Below are 12,459 nucleotides of genomic sequence, written 5' to 3'. Positions count from 1 at the left end.
TTTCAATGAGGATTATTCATTCATTTATTAATGTCAGGCAAAAGATTAATTCATTTTGAAAATATCTGCAGTTTTACAACGTAATATATCAACAATTATTAAAAGCATATTCCCGGCTCAGATCAAAATTGACCCTGGGGTGCAACAGTATACAGTATGTCAGTGTTAAAATAATGTGTTCCAAAGTCCCTTTTACGACGTGAACTGTAGAGCAGTTGTGTTTATTGGTGATGGGTGGCTTTGGGTCGGGGCCTGGCTTCCATGTGAAGTGTTTTTTAGCCCCGTTGCCGATGCTCAGCCCTCTTTAGAAAAGGCGCGTCGTATTTCAGTAAGAGCCGGCAGCAGGCCCACAAAACACCAAGCACCAAACAATCCGCAGTTAACGGTCAGAAAAAGATCCATCCTTCATTCTCAAAACTGCGCTGAATGATAGATTTTCCATCAACAAAGTTATATTTTCTTACATTAAGATTAAGATACACGGTGAGAGGAATTCTGTTAAAAATGTCAATGTCTATTCAAATTGTTCATATTTTCATATGAGTAATGATCTAAAAAAATCATTTGAAGGAATGTGATTCGTTTCTGACTGCATTTAAATATACAGTACCCCGAACTGTTACTGGCCTCGCAATAACATTAAAACACGACGGAATAAATATTCGAGGAGGAATTTGTATTAGAGCGAACAATGAAATCCTATGTAAATAACCTTATGTGTTTTTCAAATTTTTTTTTTTGCTTCTTGAGGCTCAAATAATTGTGCTTTCAGCAGTTTACGTCGTGCAAAGGGAGGAGAAAGCAATAAACACACACACACACACGATGACCGTATATAATGTCATAAAAACGCCACCATGGAAACGTGCTAAAGAACCGTCACGACACCGAAGCCATTTTAAAAAAATGTATCAACAAATAAAATAAAATCGCACACGCTATCGACTATCAATTTTCAACCCACATTATAAATATTAGAACGCAGACTTCGATTTTCGAGTGTGGGGGGCGGATTGGTTGTCAACAACAGTCATGATCATTTCAAAAATGCTGCACCACAACGCATGCGTAAAAGATTTTCTCCCCGTTTTTATTCTGGATTAAACTGTCACCTGACACTGCACTGCGTATTCCAGCGGACCTCTGCAGGCACACTTCCACACTAACGCTGAATACTAATCGATCCATACAAGGAAAAGAAAAACGACAAGAAGCTGCGCGGTCGACGGAAAATCAACGGAAACAGGCCTGAATTACGTGCGAGGTAAAATGGGCCAATCGTGTTGAATTGTCATGAATTACTTGACACTTGCGCTTCACGTGTCATGGTGAAGTGTTCAGGATTCTTAAATACATGACAAATGAAATTACACTTTCGAAATTGATTCCAAGACGGCGAAAGGGCGTTTAATTTCAACTGGAGGGCAAATTGTACAGTATATGCGGTATGTTACCGCAATGATCGTATCGTAAATCACCAGTGAGGTTCTCAAAATGTATCGTATTGTGTTTATAAAGTGTACAATTTAAAGTTCTGTTTTTTAATTCATTGAGACAATTTCCTGACAATTGAAAATTAAAACTGTAACAAAATCATACGCCTTAATTGTCATCGCGTTTGTTTTGGAATTTTTTTTGTTTCAAGCTGTCCTTTTGTTTTCTCTATCTGTTTGGATCAAATGCTTTTCAGGGAAACAAGTTAAAAATCATGCTGGACAACGATTCAAAAAAATAAATAAACATCCAATAAAAAAAAATCGTCTTGACAGAAATTGCCTGCAGCAAAAATATACAGACAAGGGTCTTTTGCAAAGCCAGACAAACAAACCAGCCAGCTGACGTTTTGGCTCGATGATTAAAAGCACACGAAAAAAAGTCGTATATGAAAAGCTACAAATGTCCAGAAACAAAAGCACGTTTGTATTCCACGTCTTTCCCAACAAAACGGCTGTCTCATCGGCGTATTGAAATTGCGTAACGTTTTTTACGTAAAAAAAATCAAGCTGATTATAAACGAAACAAAACATAATCGTATTAACAACGACGAATGGTCACACGGTAAAAACAAAAAAAATTGAAAGGAGGAAAAATAATCAATGATTGAAAACGAAATCACCCCCGGCCCCAATTCTTTTAATAGCTACAAAAACAAAAAGCGAGTATGTACGCATTGAAATGAGAGAAACTCGTGCTGATCGTTACTAAAATCCACCGTAAGTGAATAATAACGCACATTATGACCCCCCAACATCGAGTTTCCAAGATGGATGCTCCTCGCTTCCTCGCGAGTGCAGCTGCCACAAATCACAACCCCCCCCCCAAAAAAAAAAAATTCCGCTCACGCCTTGCTCTTCTGCTGGCGCGTTTTTTTTTACGAGCGCACGCCCTCCGCCATTGGCGGCCTGCGCTCACGTGACCAATCACATCTCATTCTTGCTTCCTTTCCGTCCCGCCGCGTGTGTAGACGCGCCGCCGACTCGACACACGCACGGTAAAAAAACAAACTCCTCTCGTCACACCCACCCCCGCACTTCCTTTACGCCGATTTTTTTTATATTTTTGCACATTTCTTTCGATGCTTAACCTGTTGTTTGACGCACAATTATGTCATGTGTAGTAGAACTTGCTGCAAAATTGCAAACGTCTCTCTTCTTTTTTTTTAAGATGCTGGCGTGCAACATATGGGATGATCACATCAGCAGGTAGGCTACTGTTACACTATTTGCATGATAAATATGACGTTACACTGTTATTACTGATTTATTACATAATTTAATTGGGGCTCTGGAGGATAAATGTTATGTTATTACAATATAATTTCTCAGGGCTCTGAAACAAATTGGGTGTGGATGCATTTCTTTAGATTTACTTTGTGTGCATATTTGACAACCATAAATTCACAATTGAAAGGATGGATTATCAAATGCGGTGACGTCACGACGAGGAGGCGCAAGGGGAGTTGCAACGACGTTTCACTGCAGAGTTTGTCTTGACGTTTTCTGGCACATGCCGATGGTCGCAATGTGAAAGTGAGATGACGTCATCCAGCGAGGATGATGTCATCACTGTAAATTGAAATTCACACGGGATTGTCATGAAATGCATTTTAGTTACTGGATGCACTTTTTTTTCGGAATGGAGAGATTTCATTGTGTCAGAAGCTAAACTGCGGCTTCAAATGAAAAAAAAAACCGTAATGGTAACTTAAACTAAATATTAAACTACATGGAATATTTTTGTCTGACACATAGCCAGGTGGAAATAAATAACGCCCCCCCTCCTTCTTTTCATTTATTTATTTTTTTTACGAGGGTCCTATGACTGGGGCTCTCACACACACCCACAGAGGCACAAAGATGGCAGTATTTTATGTTCTTCTTTCTCCCTTTACAATTGTACACTTCCTATAGTCGAGGAGGGGGCGGGGTCGTTAAGGTGTGGATGGGGGACGGAGGGAGGAGGGGCGAATGTGAGAGGAGAAACAAAGACAGTATTTCACCGGTGATGGTCACTGGAGCTCAGCTGGCATTGGCAGTATTTACAACCTACTGCAATGCGGCAGAGGAGCCTTGTGTGCGAGTGCAACAAAAGGGACAAAGGGGTGACAGTGACGCCACGCAAACCTTGAAAATTTACACCGGGACACAGACAGATGGACAGTTGTGTCTCGCTGCTGATTGTGGCTTTGCTTCTTTGTGTGCGTGTGCGCGCGCGTGCATGCGTATAGGATGACCAAAACGGTGACGTTAACCGAGAAGAAGATGAAGAAGAATAGCTGCAACTTTGTCACGTAAGATCCGACGTCTCACTGCTTCCTCTGCAGCTTGTGCCATAAATGCAACATGTGCAAAAAAACCCCCAAAACATCAAGAAAGTGACTTTTAACATAAGAGGTAGCAGACATTTTTTCACCATTTCAATTGAAGTTGTATTGAAACATTTCCAAATCACTCAAAAGTAAAAATTGAACCACAAAACGGTCCACTTAGGATAAACGAGCATCTGGTGTGAATAAGTCGAAACAAATGACAAAAGCAAGCAAAACTGAATCCAAAATAATCCTGCTCACTTTTGATTGAGAGGGAGTTATTCATAGAAGCACGCAAAGAAATGATGCACCATATCGGATCTAATCCAAGATTTTGATGACCAATTTTGAAAATGGGTGTGACCTTCGCAGCTCCACAGTGATGGTTTAAGATTCCTTTTGTAAACTGTGAATATTCAAAATTAAATCTAATATTAGCATTCATTGGGCAGGAATAAAACAGATCTAATGACTTAATTGAGTCCTTGTGATCCCAAACTGAGATATTCGTTTGTCACATTTTGTGTCATTATATTCCGCTTGCAGTTGTGGGTATTTTTTGGCCTTTCGCCATTCCGAATATTTTGGCGCGGTGTGACGCAATGCGGTTGCGCACCAATGAAAACTACAACTACGATCATTAAAAAAAACATGAAATGTAATTAATATGTTAGTCCCGAATATTTAAGTTACAAAATCAATTTTTGTTTGCTTTTACCCCCTTCACTTTTTCTCCAATGGTTTTTCATCATCAACAGCACTGCAGAGCTGCAGGTAACGCCCATTTTTTTTTCCAAAGCGCAGTGTGCTGTTGTTACTTTTATCCACTAGAGGTCACTACAAGACAAAGAATAAAACTGCAAGCGGAGCACTGCAGACGACGACATTTTTTGACTTGTACAATGTCCTGTACTTGAATTATTTGGTATGACACGCAACATTATGTCATGTGTTTACACCATTTATGTCAAGTTGACCACAGGGATGAAATCATACAAAAAAAAAGACAATAATTCACATTCAAACAAAATGTAATCGTTGCACATACTGTAATCTATAGTCGTAACTTCCAGGTAACATGAACGCTGAGCTATCAGGGTGCGTTCAAATAATGAGAAACTTCAATTTGTCGCGTACAGATGTCCTAAATCAGCAACGTTTTTTTTTTTTTTTAATAACACACTGTCGAATGTCAGCTGCCATTCGTAACGGTGTCTAATGGCTATAAAATAACGCAAACTTATTGAATGAATTTTGCGCAATTTCAAAAGGAAAGCCATTGTGCGAGTTACCTTGAACATATCGCCACCAGGGTGCGCTCAAATCCATGGGAACATTTGGTTTTAACTTGACAAGCCGCTCTAAATCTCGAAGGTAGGGTGAAATACACCACAATAAAATTGGATTGCAGTTGGATGTGCCTAAACACGGATAATTATAAATTCGGCATACACTTATTTAGGCAAGTGTTATGAGGTCATTCTTGTGTTGTTTGGCTTGACAGTCTCACTGACAGACAGACAGACACCATGGTTCATTCATGTTGAGCATAACATTGAGTATAAATCACGGTTAAGCAGTACGTGACAAACCATGTGTATGATTAAAGATGCATAATAACTCTAAATTCCAGATTTATAGTGCATTCAAGAAGATTTTTATGTGTACTTAGTTGTTTTAGTTTTTCAGCATTTGGTGACACGCGTGTTGTCGTGACGCCTCTTATAACGAGGTGTGTTCAATAATCAAGGAAAATAGGCCTGCTATCACATTTCCTACGTCATAAATCACGAAGAAGGGTTGAAAAACAGCACACACACACACACACACACACACACACACACACACACACACACACGCCCGCGCGCACACATTTGTGTGTGTGCCCGTATGTTTTCACAGAGCCTACTTTATGGTTTTATTGCTGCCCATATATGGAAATTAAAGCAGGAAACAAATGTTCCAACATTCCAGGGGCATCCGGAAAAGTGCAAAAAGAGTCGTTTTAGCTTTGTTTGGACAGCGATGTCAAGTCGACGTCTGGAGGCGCGTGCGCGCGAACGTATATTGACGTACAGAGCTCATTTGCTAACATTTACACATTTTAAAAAATAGATCACAATACGCGAAAACGCGAGTTAAAGCAATACAATATGTTGGATGGGTTCAGAAAAAAAACGGCAATGCATATTAAGTAGACTTCAAAATGCACATTTCGGTTTTAAAACAAAGACATTTACCAAAGGTTATTTTCCCCCGTTATTTTTCAAAGCGTCCCCTTCCGAGGACAATTTACGGGCCAGCGTGGGAGACATGAAAAAAAAGAGAAGGGGGGAGTAGAACACGTGATAGCAATAAAGTGTGTTTTATTGCCGGTGGCGTGACAGGCCCCAAAATATAACTCAGACGGCAGCCGACAGGCCACCACATCGCATCTGCGGCCACACACACCTCGAAAAAAAAATGTCCCACGTTCGACGTGGAAGAGAGGACGACGGAATGAATCTCGCGCGAGACCCGGACGGCTGAGAGTTTTCATATTAGGCAGCGATGATGTTTTGAGATATGGATGAGGAGAGGGGAGGGGAGGGAGGGCTCGGAGGGGGGTCCAATCGATGGTACGGGTACCCTGCGTTGACCCCGGTGGGATGAGCGAGGGGGCCCAAAGATCCACCTGTGCTCCAAAAAATGAGATCCAATTAAGTCACTCGGGCTGCAAAGGGCGACACGCGTGGACGGCCACTCACTGTCACGGAGGACAAGCCCGGCTGCAGGTGACATTTACTCGGCCGGTAAGGAATCTCCACTTATTTATTTACATCGGTGACTTTAAAAAAAACGTTTTTATTCATTGTTAATATTGCATGGTCAAAATAAAGAAGGCGGAGTAAAAATCCTGCACCGTTTTGTGTTGATTAAAAACAGAGACGTGTTGATTTGTGTGAAGTTTTGCAAATGTTCTCTTAATACACACATCTGGGCGGGAAATGAAGACGCCGATAAAACGGTAATTTTAGCATTTATCATTTTCTGATAGGCTAATAATAATATTTGTATTTAGAATTGCGAGTAGTATATGAATAAAAGAAAATTTTCATCCTATTGAGACGTATCTATAGATCACAAAATGTGACAAATTGACCATTTTGCAGTCGTCTTTTTTTCACCAGAGCTGGATTTTAAAATATAGATTTTATTTTCTAGTCACCGATGTGCATTTAAGTTCAGCAAAACGCGGGAAACGGTGAAGTATCTTTACTTAATGACATTTTATTTCATTTTCTTATCATTTAAAACTTAAAGCCTCCCTGCGTCAAGCCACTGATGCGTGTCTTTTAGATATGTGCTCTTTAGAGGTGCAAAAATAAACGCAATTACAGCACGATGAAATGCACTTTATCTTTAGCTTCTACCTATTAAAATAAAGAAAAAATGGGTGTTTTTGCTTGTTTTTTTTCTTTAAAAAAGATTAATTTCAAAATGAATAAAAGGAAGTCACGTCGTTACTCCGAAAGAAATGCAGAACTAATTGGCTCTAATGATTTTTAATCTACGAAATACTACTAAAAATGTATCTCAATCGTATTTTGCAAAGACGGACATTCTCCAATTTGAAAAAAATATATAATAATAATTTTACACGGTGCTTTTTAATTGCCCCATTAAAAAAAATCGCCCAAAAGATCCCGTTGTGTTCGTCCGGGTGGATGTTTTTGTGGAAGTGTGACACGTTGAGAGTCATCAGACTACTTGTTTTTTCACATGCACTCGCATGTGTTGCCTGACAGTATATCATCGTCAAGCTAAAGAACAAGGCCGGCACATGCACCAGGTCCCAGCGCGCAGTCATGATGGGAATTAAACGCCATAAAACTTGCACATTCAAACACAAGAGTTTTGGGCTGTTTTATTGCAGCTTTCGGTCTTTACGTGGTTGCAACTTCTGCGAGGGATTAATCACGGGGAATATTAATGTCATGATTTTTTTTTTCTTTTTTAACGGTCCGAAAACTGAACATTAGAAGCGTGGACCGCTTTTGCTGCAGATGAGCTTGAAATGCGAATTTAGGGGCTACTGGTCATACTCCGCGAGACGGTGCCGCTGCAGGAGGGGTCGCGCAAGTTAATGTCTAAACCGGCTCAACCGCAGCTCTCAGCCCGGCTTTGACCCGGCTGCAGGCCCGGGGGCGGAGGGGTGAGCCGGCGGTCAGCCTGTCTAAGATGAAAAAGTGAAACGACCCCCGAGAGAAAGAAAAGCCACCATTTGAATGGCTTTTTTTGAGGGGGGGGTGGTGGCAGGGGGCGACTACACATGTGCACATTGCTGGCTGAGAGACCTGGAATAATGCAATATAGGAATTGTGCGAAAATGCAAATTATGTAAAAATGCACAAGGAGTGAAACAGTTTAATTAAAAAAAAATACACAAAAGAGCAACTAAATGCACCTCGTGTGTTCGATGACGCAAAGGTTCTTTCAACTGTCGCACAAAGCAATACAATGCACAAAACGGTAACAATGGCCTATACGACTGCTGAACTCTGCGTGGTCACCCCCGAATCCGTGCAGACCCCCCCCCCCACCCCCCAACCCCCCTGTCCTGTCCAGCCCAGCTCGCACAGGACTAATGGTTGGTCCGGTGAAGCCGCGGTCAACGCTTGTGAGTGACCCTGGGGCGACCCGCTCGGCAGCTAGGCTACATTTTCCCTGCACAAGAATGCTCGCTTTTGAGCTCCCGTTGTTGTTGTTGTTGTTGTTGTTGACTCCTATGAAAAAAAGGGGGGGCGGGGTGCCGCAAAGTTCACAGCTATTGAGTCAAAAGGTGTGTGCAGTTGACGACTATCCCCTTAAAAAGTCATTTAAGCGAGAGGCCTTTAAGAAATGTTTTTTAAAAAATGAAGGTGTAGATTAATAGTCCAATGCTGAATGCATTTGGGCTGGCGAAAACATCATTATTCAAACACCCCATTAGAGGACTCTTTGGTCAATTTGCATTTGTTTTGGGTGGCAGTGCACTTAAAAAAATAGACTTTTCTTTCACAAATTCAGGGTGGAACAGAATATGCCTTGATTAGTTGCGAAATGTGGAAAATCAGGGTTTATGTGCAAAAAGCAGGAGCCAGTATAGCATAGATGCGTAATAGAAGAATGCCAAAGATTATTCACAACACAAGGCAGGCAGACTGCACGGGCACAATATGAAAAGCAGCAAAAATAGTCAGCAGTGATGTATGTAGAGCGAAAAAAAAGAATCAAGTCTCGGCCCTGACTGAAATTAATTTCTTGCAGCCAGGGCTGATTTTGTTATTTGGCAGAATAAAATTATGATAGCCTATTCATTAAAAAACAAAAAAAAACGTAATGAATAAAATAACTTCTGGTCTCAACGGTAAGGACGGTCAAGACATGAGGCATAATATTTGAGTTTTATATTACTTTGTCCTTTTGTATTTGGTTAACTTTCTTTCCTGCTGTTAATTGGGCTCTAATAAAATCAATGCAAAATGTAGTGAACGAACAAAGTGCATGTTTTCACAGCGTTGGCATTTGCGCAAAAAGGCAGAAAACGGTTATCTGGAAAAACCGAGGACGTTGACTTTTTCCCCAAGCCTCACACTTTGTCGCTTAACGTGATTCTTGACTCTCTTACTGTGGTTCGAGTGACAATTTTTGGGTGTGTGTGAAAATAAATAAAAGCAAAGTGGGTTTTGGCTAGTTGGTCTTGGAGCCTGGAAATGTAAAGATTTGGAAAAAGTCCAACGGGACATCTCTCAAATAATATTTGCGCAAATTTTGCAAAAGACGTTTTCGGAGCAGGTGTGAAAGGAAAAGCAGTTGATCCACAGAATTTATAAAGTGACATCACTCCCTACTGGCCTGGAATGTATATTACACCCTCTTAACCCGATTTCAACAGTCCATGTGAGTGGTTTTAATAAGGTTGCTGCCTGAATTTCAGTTTTTTTTTCTTGTTTGATCCAAAACATGAGGGAACCATTCTTGTCGCTCTGCGGATGCAAAACAACAACAACAAAAAACCCTCAAAAGATTTGGAGTTAAACATTTGCTCTTGGTTACTGATGCTGTAGTGCACATATGTCAAACTCAAGGCCCGGGGGCCATATCCGGCCCGCCAGGTCAATTCATGTGGCCCGCGAAAGCAAATCATGTGTGTCAACTTGCTAAGATCTGGACCAAAATGTCAAATTATCATGTGTAATAAATAACATTGAAATTTTGCAATCATTTTGTTACCTTGTTGACCCTCACTTGAACAATAATTGAACAAACTATTTTAATCGATTTGACCGATTTCAAAACTAGTACTCTATTAATTTGTTGTGTACAAGTAATAATTCTGCAGTCATCACGGCCCTCCGAGGGAAGATGTAACTCCAAATTGGCCCGCAACTAAAATGAGTTTGACACCCCTGCTGTAGTGGTACACTACACGCCCAGCGTGGGATCGGTTCCTACTCGGTGACAGTGTGAATGGTTGTTTGTCTGTATATGTGCCTGGGAAATGACTGGCGACCAGTTCAGGGTGTAGTCCACCTTCTGCCCAAAGTCAGGTGGGACTGGCTGTCAGTTTTCTACTACTTACTTTTTCTCTGATTCTCAGTAAATTAAATTGTGACCCAGGACCCCTTCCCAACACTTTATCAGTATCCTTTAACCAATGCGTGCCTGAGGATTCAATCGGTGAGTTACTGGCATGTTAAAGGCACACGCTCACGCGCACGTGACACATGTAACAAGCGTGTTCCCCCGAAACAAAGAATGGCATCAAGACCGTTCCTTTTACATCCGCCACGAAAGAGGACACCGGAGTGTGAAAGCCGTCAGCAGGAGCGCGCATGCTTCGCCTATAAATACCCTGTAGAACCGAATGTGTGTGGACTTTGCTTGGTCACAGATTGGGTTCTAGGGGAGTCTATGGGCGGCGACTAACCATCCATCACGCGCGCGGGAAACCCGAAGAGCTTCACAAGTGCTTCTTTGTGTTCTCATTTTGGGTGGCTTCGCTTTCTGCTCAGTGAGAAGATCCAATGGCACGATAAATTGTCAAGTCAAACCTTTCACTCGCCGCTCCACCAATCAGTCGAGCACATCAGGAAAGTAAATAATCAGTTCTCAGGAGCGTAAGGTTCATTGAGGTCCCTTTATGCTCTAACATTGATCGAGGCGTCTATACGCAGCAAACGTTGCAGGAACGGAAAATGTGAATTCCCGTCTTTTCACATCTTAAGTTATGTGCCGGATAGTGCAACTATTCCAAAATTTTGGTGCTTTTTCTATAACACCCGAAGATGCTACAAGAATATTTGAGTTGGCATTCGCAACATGACTTGAATGGAGGAGTCCTATTTCCACATAAGTAGTACAGTGAAACCTCAAGCTATGAACTTGATGACCTTGTTTGTCACTTGTGAAACGTTTATAAATCAAAGTAATATTTTCCATTGAAATGAATGGAAATGCAATTAATTCGTTCCAGCACCAACATTTTTTTTAATCCAGTGTGTGATAAAAAAAAATATATGGAATACAATTTTGAAATGATAATTAAGCATTGACGTTACCAGATGAGGGGGAACAGGGAAGAGAACTACAGTTCCTAACTGAAAAGTCTTCCATAATAACAGGGAGAAAACTGATTTTAGCAGCAGCTACCCTGTCTTCCTTCGAACATTATTGATCACTACTGTACGGTTGTTTTTCTTTGTTTTTGTTTCTTGTTCACATTTGAGGAAAATGTGTGTTCAGACTGGCTCGTTATGGCGGATTAATGACATTCCAACGCGATGGATACATGGGTGTATGAAGGTCCTTTTTGTATTCTGCAAGCACAAATGAGCCTTTTAGATACTTTACGCGACCAGCGAGAGCAAAAACACTTTGGTATAATTTCACGTAGAAGTTGTCAAAGCGGTCTAAATAATCACTTACATAAATTACTAAAATGTTGTAATTTGCATTCCAGGCCTGTAGTTGGCGATGTCATTTTTTAAGAAACATGACAGGGATTCGCACCAACTATTTGTCCGAACCATTTTTTAAAAACAAACGCTATTGTGGAATAACTAATGAAAACCAGTTTCATTGTTCACTTAGGAGAGTGAAGACATCTGAAAATTTATATTTTCATTCCCGTTTAAACACTGACAAATATTTCAGTCACAGCATGTGACCGATTCAAACCATTCCAACTTCAAAGCTCCTTCAGATCATCTCGGGAACCATTTCTCACATTCTCCAAATTCCTCACTTTTCGTGGCCAAATACCCAAATTTGAGATATTGTACACATTTACCTCCTCATTTCTTGACCGTTTCAAACCGTTCCATCTTTAAAACTTTGCTCACATTAAGGCCATGTTTGTGGATTGTTACCTCTGAGTTTAACCTTGATTTATCAATTTAGGTAAAACCCTTAACAACAGATTTTCATTTGCAATGTCAATCTGTCTGCAGAAAGCAGATTATTATTCTTGATGACATATTACATGACCAAACTTCCAACATTTTCACAACCCCTCCCCCCAAAAAATCTCCTCTTCCTAGCACCTTTCTTGACCCAAGCATCCGAACCATTCTAACTCTCCTTTAGTCACTTAACCCTGCAGCATTTCAATTCATATATATATATAT

General features: G+C 40.7%; 1 protein-coding gene across 1 annotated transcript in view; it reads left to right on the top strand.

Moving 5' to 3' along the window:
- The first annotated feature begins 5,686 nt into the window (after positions 1 to 5,686).
- Positions 5,687 to 12,459, top strand: part of LOC109512351 (homeobox protein Hox-D4b-like) — a 13,353-nt gene continuing 6,580 nt past the window's right edge. The window contains exon 1 of the mRNA XM_019863986.1: positions 5,687 to 6,600. Coding sequence (XP_019719545.1) covers positions 6,424 to 6,600 — 177 coding nt within the window. The 5' untranslated portion in view covers positions 5,687 to 6,423. The remainder of the gene's footprint in view (positions 6,601 to 12,459) is intronic.

This window comes from Hippocampus comes, unplaced genomic scaffold, assembly GCF_001891065.2.
Source record: "Hippocampus comes isolate QL1 unplaced genomic scaffold, H_comes_QL1_v1.1 scaffold57, whole genome shotgun sequence".
NCBI lineage: Eukaryota > Metazoa > Chordata > Actinopteri > Syngnathiformes > Syngnathidae > Hippocampus > Hippocampus comes.
The sequence above is the reverse complement of the archived record's forward strand: the minus strand, read 5'-3'. Positions and strand labels throughout refer to the sequence as shown.